At 39.5% G+C, this 13,535-nt stretch overlaps 1 protein-coding gene across 9 annotated transcripts in view; it reads right to left on the reverse strand.

The window, feature by feature from the left end:
- Nucleotides 1-13,535, reverse strand: part of dnajc6 (DnaJ (Hsp40) homolog, subfamily C, member 6) — a 135,729-nt gene that overhangs the window by 15,545 nt on the left and 106,649 nt on the right. For 6 of the 9 annotated variants that reach the window (XM_039734946.1, XM_039734943.1, XM_039734939.1 and 3 more), the window contains 3 exons: nt 11,863-12,270; nt 11,464-11,571; nt 8,371-8,466 (listed from right to left, as the gene is read on the reverse strand). In XM_039734946.1, the coding sequence (XP_039590880.1) occupies nt 8,371-8,466; nt 11,464-11,571; nt 11,863-12,270 (612 nt within the window). The remainder of the gene's footprint in view (nt 1-8,370; nt 8,467-11,463; nt 11,572-11,862; nt 12,271-13,535) is intronic. The other 3 variants (XM_039734945.1, XM_039734944.1, XM_039734940.1) reach the window with 3 other exon arrangements.

Below are 13,535 nucleotides of genomic sequence, written 5' to 3' on the forward strand. Positions count from 1 at the left end.
CCTTTTGAATACATATAATTTTGTACTTAAAAATTTGTGTGTAAAAGAACAATTCAGCTTTAGGAACTTCACAGTTTGTAAGTTGGTGAGAAATGCAGTGCTATGCCTGACAGATGTTTACCATTGTGCTGTCATGCATGAGCAGTTGTTCAGCTGTTTCCTACACACTTGGCAGAGAATTGTGGTAACAAGAGCTGAATTTGATCAAGTTCTTCTTGTAACGTGATAGTTGTTTTAAGTGCCACCTTTTCAATAAGTTTATTGTTCAAAAAGGAACTAGAATTCCAAAAGTGAGGATTTGTTACAAACAGTTATTTATCTTTTGCATTCTTTTGTTCCTCCCTTCAAGGGAAAGCCTGTAAATAATTAAACAATTTCAATGCTACTGCCTCACAGTAAGTAGACCAGAGTTCGTGTCTTGGGTTCTCCCTGCGTGGACTTTTCATGTTCTCCCAGTGTCTGCGTGGGTTTGGTGGACTGGCAATACTACACTGGCCATAGTGTGCGGTTGGGGTGTGTGTGTTCACCCTGCGATGGACTGGCACTTTGTCCACAGTTTGTTCCTGAATTGCACCATATGCTAGCAGGGTTAGGCTGTGGCATCTCCGGCGATGCTGTTCAAGAGTAAGTGAGTTACAAAATGGCTGACTGGCAAACTTTTATCTGCAGTAATATAGTTTGTAGAGATATGAAATATTTAAGTTAATATTACACTAATTCACTGAGCATCCTGGCAACACAACGTTAGGCTCCCACCTGGCTTGTACTGCACTTCATTGTGATCTAACTAGTCTCTATGTACTGCATATTATAAATGTTTCTACATTATAAACTGGACGCACGATGAGTTCAGTCCTGAATATCACTGCGGCCAGAGTTTTCATCCCAACCAACTTCTGCATTTATTTGGACTCCTATCTGAATAATTCAGTTGTTATTTCTATGTCTCACTGTCAATGTATAAGTTACAAAAACGGGGTATGTTCATTTTCTTGCTGTGATGTAACAAGCATATATATATATATATATATATATATATATATATATATATATATATATATATATATTATATATATATATATATATGTTACATGGGGTTAATGTAGTGTTATTTTTTGATCTTTCATCATCACAATTACAGTCTCCACCCTGGTGTTCTGGTTATTTAAGCGGTTATTGACTTTCTCTGTCAGTTGCCTGCTTGTCTCTTGTTTTAAGTGGTCTTCACTTTGACATTAAAGCGTCTTTTTTTTTGGATCAATGTTAAAAAGGCCAAAATAAATCCACTGGGATTCAATGCTGTATAATAATTAAATGGGAAAACATACAAGGTGGGGAGTACTTTTAATATGGACTATATATTTATTTCATGAAAAATAATCAATACACAAACGGTAAGCAGAACTAGGCCCATTCTTTTGTTCAACACTAAAATTATAATTCAAATTTGTTTTTTTTTGTGAAAATAGATGATTTGAGCATTTTTACTAAAATGAGACTTTGAAAAAGAACCTAAAAAGAATCTTCTTTCTCAGAAAAACACTTGAAAAATGATATGCCACACCACTAAAATGTGAAGTATTCACCTCAGGAGAATATAGTCAGGTGCATAAAAAACATTTTCAGTTTTACAACACGCTGTTTTTCATCTGCACTGAACCAAATTGAACAAATGTCAACGGCCATGGTGTTTGCCTACTGTTGAAAAGATGCTGTGACAAATATGTATTCATTCACCTGCTGTATATTAAATCCTTGTTTTATAAGAAGAGTTCAAATATATAACAAAAAAAATCACATTCAACAAAACACAGACCACCATGCACTATGCACATTGCAATACACCTTCAGACTCAGTCATCCATAAACATCTTTCTCTGCAGCAGTTCAAAAACATTTGTTTTCCATTTGCTACAGTATACATTGCAGTATTACTTTCATCCACAAGGTGGAGTGGAGAGCTAAGGGAAAAATCCACTACTGTCGTGCTTTTCAGTGTACTATGCCGCTGCTTTTCTATTGCATTTTTTAATTCTCCCTTTTCTTTTTTAAATGTTTACTATTAATGCTTATTTATGGCATAATAATATTCAGAAATGTTGAAAAATCATTCATTGGTGGGCATCACAGTGGCTGTAGTTGCTGCCTCACAGCTCTAGAGTGCCTGCACATGATTTTAAGTATTGCCTCTGAAAGTTAATGCAAGGATTAATTACAATATATTTAATTACGCTAATTGTCACTATACACCACAGTACAATCAAAGCTAGGCCATTTATTCTGGTAACTAGGGAGCTATAAGACCACTTGGCAACCACTCACAATGATAACTGTGAATGTTACTTATATCTGTCTCTCCCATGGGTCATTAAGCAGAATTTCCCCATTTTGCAGACTGATCCTTCTACAAGAGCCCTTTTTTTTCCCTTGATCCCCTTCAAGCGACCACCTAACTTACACAAACTTCTTGTCTGCAGCTCATTTCACAGAGGGAGAGATGTAACAGCAGCCGCACCCTTGTATCTGGTCTTTTTGGTAAATTTAATATTAAACAGTGGACCTCTCGCCAGTATAAAAACTGCATTTACCAAATTACTTGCAGGAAGTGTCCAGTCATCTACATTGGTAAGACAGGGAGATGGCTAGCAGAATGTTTCAGGGAGTATATTTGAGCGATTAAAATTAAAGACCCTATGAAGCCTACTGTAGATTACTTCACGATCCTTGATCACAGCCACACAGATCTGTGTTTTTTCTCAGCCCCTCAAAGACCCTTTTAAAACAATAGAAGCTAAGCTCATTCTCAGCCTGGGATGACAAGGCCTTAATGAAATGCCAACAGTTAAATCTCTGCCTTCATCTTCTCTTGCAGCAGCTTTTCACTCCCCCTCTCAACTTTCATCTGAACTGAATTATTTTCATTCTCCCTCTCTTATATATTTTAGCTTCTCGTTCCTCTTCAGGTACAAACCTCATGAATGCTATATGGCCAAAACTTTGCAACCTTTGTTAAAATTGTGCCATACCCGACTGCCCCACCCAAGCCATTGACTGTAAACTTAAACAGATTCCTGTGAGGGCATGTAAAACACTCCTGTGTCACAAATTCTGCCCCACTTTTATTATTCTCACAAATTATTTTACTTGTTTTAGAGTGGTCTGTGTGCAGGGAGCAAGTGCAAAGAAATATGATGTAATTGTCCAAAATGGGAATGGAGCTTAGCCTTGCAGGCATCTTTGATATTGACATAAATATTAATCCACAATGTTCTCACCTCTTAGGCTGAAATAAGATTCCTCTACAAGGTTTGAAGAGCTCAGTTTCTGTGAAACACTGAAGCACAAGTTACTAAGACAGCGTCTCCCATGTGAGAAAAAAAGGTCCATAGGCAGGTCTAGGAAGTACTGGAGGGATTATATCTGTTAAGGCCCTGTCACATTACAATACTTTTCCAGAAATGTTATGTTATAGATTTAATTTACATACTTTTAGTAAGTCAGAGACTGTTTCAGCACGCTCCAGTGACTGGCAGTTGTGTCGTGTGACATATCCAGTGTCTCACCCCAACAATTATGTCATACACTGGATGAGAGCAGACAGCCAAAGAGTGCCAACCCGGAAATACAGTGCTCATAAAGCAGTGGTGAGGAATAAGAAACATGGGTATTGTGGACCTAACAAACAGACAAGTGGCTTCTCTGTCTGACATCCTGTGTTTTAATTACCACAGCAGAATGGAAAGAAGAAGAAAAAAGACTGAAGTCGTCGTACCTGTAAACTCTTCACACAGGCACTGACTCCATCAGGCAGCATGTTATTGGTCATCATAGTGCAAAGAGGTCATGTTACTTTGGAAGTGTCAAACTGTACTGAAAAGTCGTCATGCAGTTCTCTAATATATCCTGCAATTTCATGTCACATAAACATAATAAACATGACAAGCAAGAAGGAGACCATTTAGTCCTTCAAACCCGTTTATTTATGCTAATGGTTAAACTACTCAAACTGATTCCTCTTAATGCTGCCATAAGAACATAATCTAACATCCTTTGGTGACGAGATCAGCAACTGAAGTTATCAAAATTGACTAGAAGTCATGCAATGTGATATTAGCATCAGCTGGCTTTGGAGCATCTGGTGTTTTATAATGAGGTACCAGAGACAGTTGCTTGGAATTTTAAGCACCCCACCTCAGAAGAAAGCAGTGCAAATCGTGAGACGGGTCTTAGCTATTTAAAAACTGATCTGTTTAATGCATAATGTACATTTTATGTGCGTTATTACAACAGTTCTGAATAATGTATTGCATGCTTTATCCCTGTTAATCACAAAAACACACAAACTATCTCTTTTCTTGTAGAAGAGGTCCAAAGAACTGGCAAGTGTTGTGTTTTTACAGAGATGTTTTCTCTTGGGGTAATCTGTGCACCCAGCTGGGCATTCGGTACGCACTTTGTGAAGATCTGCTTCTCTCAGCTTACTCTGAGAGGCTTGGTTCGATAACTAAGACGGTTTCGAATTTACACTACAACGTACACTGTGAAGCAAACAGAAACACATAGAAACATTCAGTTTGAGAAGAAAAATGGAGGTTTGAATACAAAAAGAGCACCACAAAATGTGCTATCTGATAAGAGGAGTCAAAGTATAGTGACCAACAGCTTTATACCTTTTATTATAAAGGTAGAATTCTTAAACCCAGAAGTAGGGCTGAACAAAATCACCAGTTGAAACAATGCCATTAACAAATCGCAAAGGCTGCGATTTAGGATATGCAGAGTGTCTGGCTAATAGGGCTGTTAGATCGAACACTGCTATTCGAATTCTATTTTTTTTAAAAAAAGGGTCTTATTCAAAAGCGGTAGCGGTTATTTCATTTTATCCAGACTACCGTACTTACGCGTATACCACACGCATATTTTTTTCCCAAAAATTAGCATTAGAAAATCAGGTGCGCGTCATACACGAGGAAATGTAATTCTGTAATGTTTACTTCTTCTGCTTGGGCTCGCAGACTCGCACTCTCCCTCTTGCTTGCTTGCTCACGCCCTCTCTCTCTCTCTAAACGCTTCCTATACAATCACAATGTGCGTCATACACGGGGGAAAACGATTTTCTCGATTTTCTTTGTAAAAATTAGGGTGCGTGTCTTACACGAGGTGGTGTGGTACACAAGTAAAAACGGTAATTTTGGCATTGTGTTACTCCAGACCCATTATGCAAAGCTGCAGTATTTTGCAGATCCGTATTTTCACTTCACCCCTGTGATCTGTCTTTTTGTAATTTTGAATGGTTAGCTTGTTTTCTTCATTAATAAAAGCTGCAGCTTTAGACCCTTTCCAAATGTTTGTCTCTGCTTCACTAATGTGCTATTTGATCCCTAAGTCAGACTCATCGGTGTGGGCAGGACCCAGGTGCCATGCCCGGCCAAGCAGACCCATTCATATCTTTATAATATGGAAAAATACTCTTTTGAATAAAATGTACATACTGCATGTACTTGTAGATTCATAAAGAACTGAATAGGTGATTTTTGATCGATAGATGACCTTCTACGAGTATGATCATATATTATACCCCAACTGGTTAATCCGGACAGTTAAGTCCACATTACCTTCAGCAGGAGGTTGTGTGTCCTTCCAAAGTCACCAATGTGTACTGTTAATAAAAAAATGCATTATACATGCTGCAAAACATCGGACATTGCCTCCGCTCCTGAATTATGTGACTAGCAAATATTTCACCGAAAGATCCTCATATTGCCAACTGAATTCTGCTATCAAACAGCATGAGTGAACACAGTCGGATTAAATAATGTGCCGAGTTCATAGATGATCTGGGCATGGAAAATCCTAACCAAGCTGTACAGAGGCAGCTCCACATGGGGCACTTTGATCCCTTTCTGTGGCAGCCACCGCTTTATCTCTTTTGCTTTATGCATACGTGCTGCCTGGCTTGGCGATGTCAAGTGTGTTATTAATATAGTCTGTAGCACTCCATTTGTTTATTAACTGATTTTATTATTATTTTTTGCTTAATGCTGTTCTTTAGTTAACTCGGTTGAATTGCGCCTGAGTGATGGTGATGTGAGCTTGTCTGCTGATCAAAGAGGCACCTACCCCTCATTACAAATCATCTCTTTATTTATTTTTAAATCAGTGCCTTGTTTTTAAAAAGTGAAAAAGGATTCGCCATATTTAAAATTAGAAATTCAAATTGTAGTGCCTGCACCACAGAAAAGCAAAGGCCCGCCTTAGGATTTGGTCTGGGTGACGGTTCTGCCACAAGTGTACTTCGGACAGTTTATATAAACACATCTCTAATGATGTAAAAAATTGGAATAGATCATTTCTGAGCAAGCCTAAAGGTGCCAATAGCTTTTTTTTCTGAATGCTGTGATATTAAATGTACTTTTCACGTTCACTATTCTCATACTGCCGCTGTCTTTGTCTTGATCCTTGTCAGGACAATGAGACATAAAAGCAGCCACAAAAAGGAGCCTAAATCCTTACAAGGCACACATGCTGGGGAGAGGGTTAAGACTGTGCTTTTGTGCCAAAGTGGCCGTGCAGTTTAAACTTGCACATGTAGCCGTCAGTAGCAGACTGAAAACAAGACTGATGCTTTGCTTGTATAGGGCACGGATGCTTGGGATTTTGATTGCTCTTGCCTGAATACCTCTAGAATGTGTTTTTTTTTTTGGTGTTTGTTCTTGGTCTGGCCACCTCTGTCGCCATTAATATTATAGTAAAGTATAAAAATGCAAGAACAAACCAAGTCAAGTATTGTTAACCTAAGTTCGAATATATTGGAACATTTACTTATTTGTAATTTGAATATTCAAACTTTTTTTTTGTCTAATTTGACTCTGCTAGTACACACTGTTTACTTTCCTATGTTGATCAAACTCACAAATTCCTGCGTATTCCACCCACAAATTCACCATCAGAAAGACGTAGTCACGTGTCTGCGTTCATGTCTGAAACCTGCAAAAAAAGACTGACATGCTGGTGGCTCCTGACAAAAAATCTTTAAAGACCACAATGAGTGTTTAGAAGAAGTAGAGCTGTCATGGAAGCAAGTATTATGTAAGGCTTCATTTGTTTAGAGCAATTTTAAGATTTTAGCTGTTCTGCATTTTATGCTATAGTGGCTGCCTCTGTAAAAAAAAAAAGTTCAAAACATAAATGATACTTATCTGCAAATAAATATTTTATTTGAATATGCAATATTTCAATATTTTGCGTAACATTTCGATTCAATTTACAGTGTAGCTGTCCCTCACAGCTCCACTCATGTAATTGTAAAACAGGACAAACTTTAAAAATCAATAAACAAACAGGTATCGCTAGCTAAGCGGAGGCGAGGTCCGCTCGAACACGTGACGAGAGGTAGAGCGACTCGAACAGAGCCTGGTGCGTGAGTGAGGAGGGCCCTGACTCCCTACGCCCGACGTCACACTTCCCCCTCCCCTCGGCCCACATCCTCAGTCGTGTAGTGTAAATAAATCACTCCTGTGAGCGAACCATGATACTTAGTGGAATGAGTCGCAAAATCAACCGGAATGTTCAAGCAAATTATAGAAAAAAACCCAATCTAAATCCGTTAAGTAGGTCTCTCGTGAAAAACAGACAGACATTGGACTTAAAATATATACCGTATATAGAGATTTAATGATCACGTTTTTGATAATTATTCAGTGGTTTCTCAATTTATAAAGCTAATACAGGATATCAGTAAATTATGTTCTATTAATTACAGATTGTGCAATATTCAGATGCTGCTCCTGAGCCACAAGTCACAGCTTTTTGTTTTCTGTTTGATTGTTCAATGTTTTATGCCAAGTAAAAATATAATAAATACGTCATCCTTGCAACAGAATATAAAAGTTAAAATTTAAAGTTACCATTTTGATGGTATCACATGCAGTATTGTTCCATCATGTTTTAAATCTATTACACGGTGAAGCTTGACTTTAAAAAATTATATCACAAATGAAATTGCAATCGCAATATCGGTTAGAAAAGTTGCAGTTAGATGGAGTATTTTCCCCAAATAGTTCAGCTTTACTGAAAAGTCACACTAGAAAGCAAAAGCACAGGGAAAACAAGGTAAGACAAGAATTACAAATAACACATAAAAGAAATCTGAACTTCATAAACTTTAAAGTAGCAGTTCAATAACTAGAAGGTGGTAGTGAGCAAGCACTTGATGGGTCTAATCAGTTTGCTTCTTTTGAGTCCGTTTCACCCTTATTCCTCCAATAACACAATATATCAAGCAAACCTGTCTAAGCAATGTAACAACTAACAATTTGTAAAAGTTGTAATGAACAACTAAAAATATGTAAACATGTGAAATCTTTCTACCTGCTGGGGCTGGTGTACTCCATTCCCATCCACCCATCAAGTTTGGCTGCTGAATATTCACTGTTGGCGTTGTAGGAGGAATCGGTGACGTCCTTCCTAAATAATGAAAGCATTAGGCAGTTTATTTCAGTACAATCACCAATAAGTTAAAACAGCCCAGCCACTGAATCACAGGTCATGAGGTCAACACTCTCCATAACACTTGAGGTTCTAGGATTGACAAAGCCAACCAATTCCTACAAGTCCTCATACAGTATTACAAGCATCACGTATCAGTTAGTGTTAAAGACCCAGATTGATTTGTTTGCACAAGTTATTTTATGTTGGCTGAATTTACTTTGATTTGCCAATGACAAAGAAGAACATTATTGTCCTGGCTGTCAAACATGGTTGCTTTTATTTACTATTATGATTTCCTGTGGAATAATCCTAACATTAAAGGCAACCAAATAAACTGCAAAGTAACTCTTAAACTCTAAATTTTTAAGGAGCATATTTTCATGTCTGCAAAAGCAGATTTTCTAAGTGACTGCTATAAATGTTTACAGTTGTCAGTTTACTAAATATATAGATTACTAGGGGGTGCTGTGCCGCGTGATCTGCATTTCGTGTGGTGCTTCGAACGTTTAAAAGCCAGTAAAGCAGCTGTCCTTTTGTCTCACTGACTTGTCTTTCTTCTCCCCCAGACATCCTCAAACACTATGCAATCTCTTTTCGCTGTTCTGTTATTTCATCGAGTAATATTTTCAGTTTGTTTGCGCTAATGCAATCTTTACTCTCATTTTTTTGAGACTTTTGAATTTTCCTACTTCCATTATCTCTAACCGCTCTGTATGTGTAACACGGGACTTGCTTCCAAAGGTTGTAAGTATGACGTGACGTGAAAGTGTCTCTCTTCAAAAGATCACGTCTTGTCGGAGGAAAAAAGTTTTGTATCGTCTCAAGAGTTTTTTTTTTATAATAGAGAGATAAATGTTAATAAAACTTAAAGGAGGAACAGTTCTCCAAGGGTACAAATTGGAGTGGGAGCACAAGACTTTATAACATGAAGGTAAAAGAAAGAACAACAATACTAAGCTGTATTGTCCAAGCTGTAGATTTCTCTTTCTTGAATTTCCAGCCTCTGTAGTAAATGACTATACTCATACTTGGCAAGACACGAAGGAATTACATGTTTATTTATGCTGGATGGTCTGAACTTAAGTGCAGGTAACACCTTACAGTGGCTCCGGTTATCCTGTTACTACCCACGGCAAACCATTATAATCCTATGGAATGTGAATTGTGGATCCCGGCATGGCTGTTTTTAAACAGAACATTTCTATTACACATTTCTTAAGAAAACATATTATTTGAACACTGTGATGGATGGCCGGGACACCCCTGCACCATATGTACAAGGGGGGCAAGGGTGGGAAACCCAGTATCTCCCTCTGGACGCTAGATGGCAGCCTCCATGGGTTGCAGCGGTGCCTCGGACTCCCACAGGGCTTCATGGGGGTTGGAGTTCTGTGCGGCCCTGTTGGGGTCTGCAGGCGCCGCCAGGGGATGCTGCAGCAGGAGCTGCCGGCCCCTTTTGGGCATTGGTTTCGCCACACCCGGAAGTGCAGCCAGAAGTCGGCAATCAAGCACCTGGAGCACTTCCGGGTACCCAATAAAGGGAGTCAGCGACCACCACTCAGTGGCCAGAGTTGGGTGGAAGGAGGACAAAGCTTGAGGAGGAGTGGTGGTAGAAGAGAGAAGTGTGTTGTGTGTCTTTGCTTGTGCTTTTGGGACTGTGTTGTGGCTAGAGGGATTACGGGGAAGACGTGCCCTCCAGCTGATGAAAAATGCATATTTGTTTTATTTTTGTACGTGCCTCCATGTGAATCTGGTCGGGTAGGGCGCTATATAGCACCTTTCTTACAACACTCACCTCACCAGATATAATATCTATAAAAAAGTATTCAACCCTTTGGAAATTTTTATATTTTGTAGTACAACTCTGAATCATAGTGGACTGATCCGTTAAAAATGCTCTTTAATTAGAAAGTGAAAACAGGTCTCTGTCAAGAGGTCTAAGTTAATTACAAATGTAAAACACAAAATAACTGATCTCATAAGTATTCAACTCATCACATCAGTATTAGTAGATGGCAGACATGCACACGTCTCTCTCTTTCTCTCTCTCTCTATCAGCTTTGCCCATTTGGACATGGTCATTTTTCACCATTTTTCTTTGCAAATCTGCTCAAGCTGTTTCAGGTTGCATGTCCAGCTGCAGATTCTCAATCTGATTGAGTTCTGGACTCTAACATGGCCACTGCAGGACATTCACATTGTTGTTTGGAACAATTTCTGTGCAGCTTTGTCTTTTTTTTTTTTTGGCTCGTTATCTTGCTGGAAAACAAATCTTATCCTTATGTACAGGTTTCTTGGCAGATTCAATCAGGTCTTGCTTCAGGATTTCCACATATTTTGCTGCATTCATTTTACCTTCACAAGCCTTCCAGGGCCTGCTGCAGAAAAGCATCCCCGTAGCCTGATGCTGCCACAACCATGCTCACAGTGGGGATGACGTGTTTTGCCTGACAGTCAAAAAGCTCAACTTTGGTCTTATCAGACCATGGACCTTTCATGTAGCTGACTTCAGAGTGTCCCATGTGCCTTTTAGTAAACTCTCTCTGTGCCTTTTTTAACAGTAGTCACAAGTTGGCCCTTCCACATGCAAATCAAATGAAACCCCAGACAAGTGATCCCTATTGAAATTATTCTGTTACATCTAAAACCAAAAGGCTGCACCAGTGAGAGGTATCATATTAAAGAAGGTAAATACTTATGAAATCATTTATTTTCTGTTTTATATTTAGAATTAATTTAGGCCATTTGCAGAGATCTGTTTTTACTGGGATATTAAAAAGCCTTTTTCTGTTGATCAGTGTCGAAAAAACCATATTAAATCTACTGGGATTCAATGTTGTGTAACAATAAAATGTGAAAATTTCTAAGGGTGGGAATCATTTTCACAGACATTTTACATGATGTAAGTGGTTTGGACTGAAAGCACAAAAAGTTAGTAAATATTGAATTTATATAGTTAAAAAGATTTACTACCTCCAGCCGGCGGTGTTGGGGAGGCAGAGCGAGTCACGTTCAAGAAAGGATCAGTTTGTCCTGCATTACCTGGGCCAAGAAGTGATCCTCCAAAAAGATCAAAACCTGCTGTAAGAGAAGTTATTTAAAATGAATGAACCTACCATTATACATGTCAAAGAAAATCATGTTTTCCAAATTCTAGGGCTGACAAAGTACATAATAATCAATATGGTAGCAAAATTTGGCAAATCATGCTAATATTTATTCTTAGGATGTGTTGGTGCAGATTTTTTCCTTTTTTCAATATATCCTACTAGAAGCTATCTACAATTCTTTAATTTCTGTTAGCCTCTTGTGCAGTAATAATACAAATATTAAAGTGTGCAGTAGCTCAATATTCTTAATGTAAATCCTTACTTTCAGGCATTGGGGAGTGACAAGGTGATGAAGGTGCAGCAGTCTTTCGTGGGGTAGTCTGAGCAGAAGATGGTCTGCTGTCAGGCTGTCCAGGCTGGGGGGAGAAGGGACTTGCTCCAAACAAGTCATTAAGTAGGTCTGCGTTAGTGGGGGGTTGTTGGGGCCCAGCATTAAATGCCTTGTCTTCAGGACTGCAGTCCAGCCCCAGGAGGTCCACGTCTTCAGCAAGTGGTGGAGGAGCTTGGGATTCTGCTTTTTTGTGACCTTTTGGAGTTCCCTGTTGCATCTTCTCATTGCTGGCATTGCTCTGCTGACTGGAGAGGGACAGCAGCTCATCATCAGAGGGTTCACTGTCTTCATTCACTAGTGCTGCCCGATCTTCAGCACTGGGGTGTGCCTTGCTGGTGTCTATGAATCAAATATGACATTTTGTTATTGTGCTTAAATAAACCCAGCCACAGGGGATGCACAAACCAGTGTGTTTCTTCCTGCCGATCCCAAGCCTGGATAAATGGGGAGGGTTATGTCAGGAAGGGCATGCGGTGTGACATTTTTCCAAATCAATATGTGGACAACAATATAATTTTCCATATCAGATTGGTCGAGCCCCGGGTAAACAACGACCACCACCAGTACTGTTAGCCAACAGGGTGCTGGCGGAAATTGAGCTACTTTTGGCCAAAGAAGAAGGAGAAAAAGAGGGGAGAGACGTGTCTGGAGGCAGGAGGAGAGGAGGAAAGTAAAAACAGTGGAACTGAGGGTAGGAACTTTGAATGTTGGCAGTATGACTGGTAAGGGGAGAGAGTTAGCAGATATGATGGAGAGAAGGAAGGTTGATATATTGTGCGTGCAACAGACTAAATGGAAGTGGAGTAAGGCCAGGTGGATCGAAGGTGGATTCAAATTGTTCTATCATGGTGTGGCTGGGAGGAGAAATGGGGTAGGAATTATTCTGAAGGAGCAGTATATCAAGAGTGTTTTGGAGGTGAAAAGAGTGTCAGGCAGAGTAATGATTATGAAGCTGGAAATTGGAGAGGCAGAGTAATGATTATGAAGCTGGAAATTGGAGATTTTTGGAGTGAGTTGGATGAAGTGATGAACATAAAGTGGTGATTGGAGCGGATTTCAATGGGCATGTTGGTGAAGGGAAGAGAGGAGATGAGGAGGTAATGGGTAGGTAAGGCGTCTAGGAGGAATGAAGAAGGTCAGAGGATAGTGGAATTTGCCAAAAGAATGGATATGGCTGTGGTGAATACGTATTTTAAGAAGAGGGAGGAACATAGGGTCACATACAAGAGTGGAGGAAGATGTACACAGGTAGATTACATCCTATGCAGAAGAGTTGATCTGAAGGAGACTGAAGACTGCAAAGTGGTGGCAGGACAAAGTGTAGTTAAGCAGCATAGGATGGTGGTCTGTAGGATGACGCTGGAGATCAAGAAAAGGAAGAGAGTGAAGGCAGAGCGAAGGATCAAATGGTGGAAGTTGAAAAGGGAAGACTGCAAGGTTGAGTTTAGGGAGGAGGTGAGACAGGCACTGGGTGGCAGTGAAGAATTACCAGACAGCTGGGAAACTACAGCAGATGTAATAAGGGTGACAGCAAGAAGGGTGCTTGGCGTGACATCTGAAAAGAGGAAGGAGGAAACGGAAACCTGGTGGTGGAATGAGGAAAT

The sequence above is a fragment of the Polypterus senegalus genome, chromosome 14, assembly GCF_016835505.1.
Source record: "Polypterus senegalus isolate Bchr_013 chromosome 14, ASM1683550v1, whole genome shotgun sequence".
NCBI classification, from domain to species: Eukaryota; Metazoa; Chordata; class Cladistia; order Polypteriformes; family Polypteridae; genus Polypterus; species Polypterus senegalus.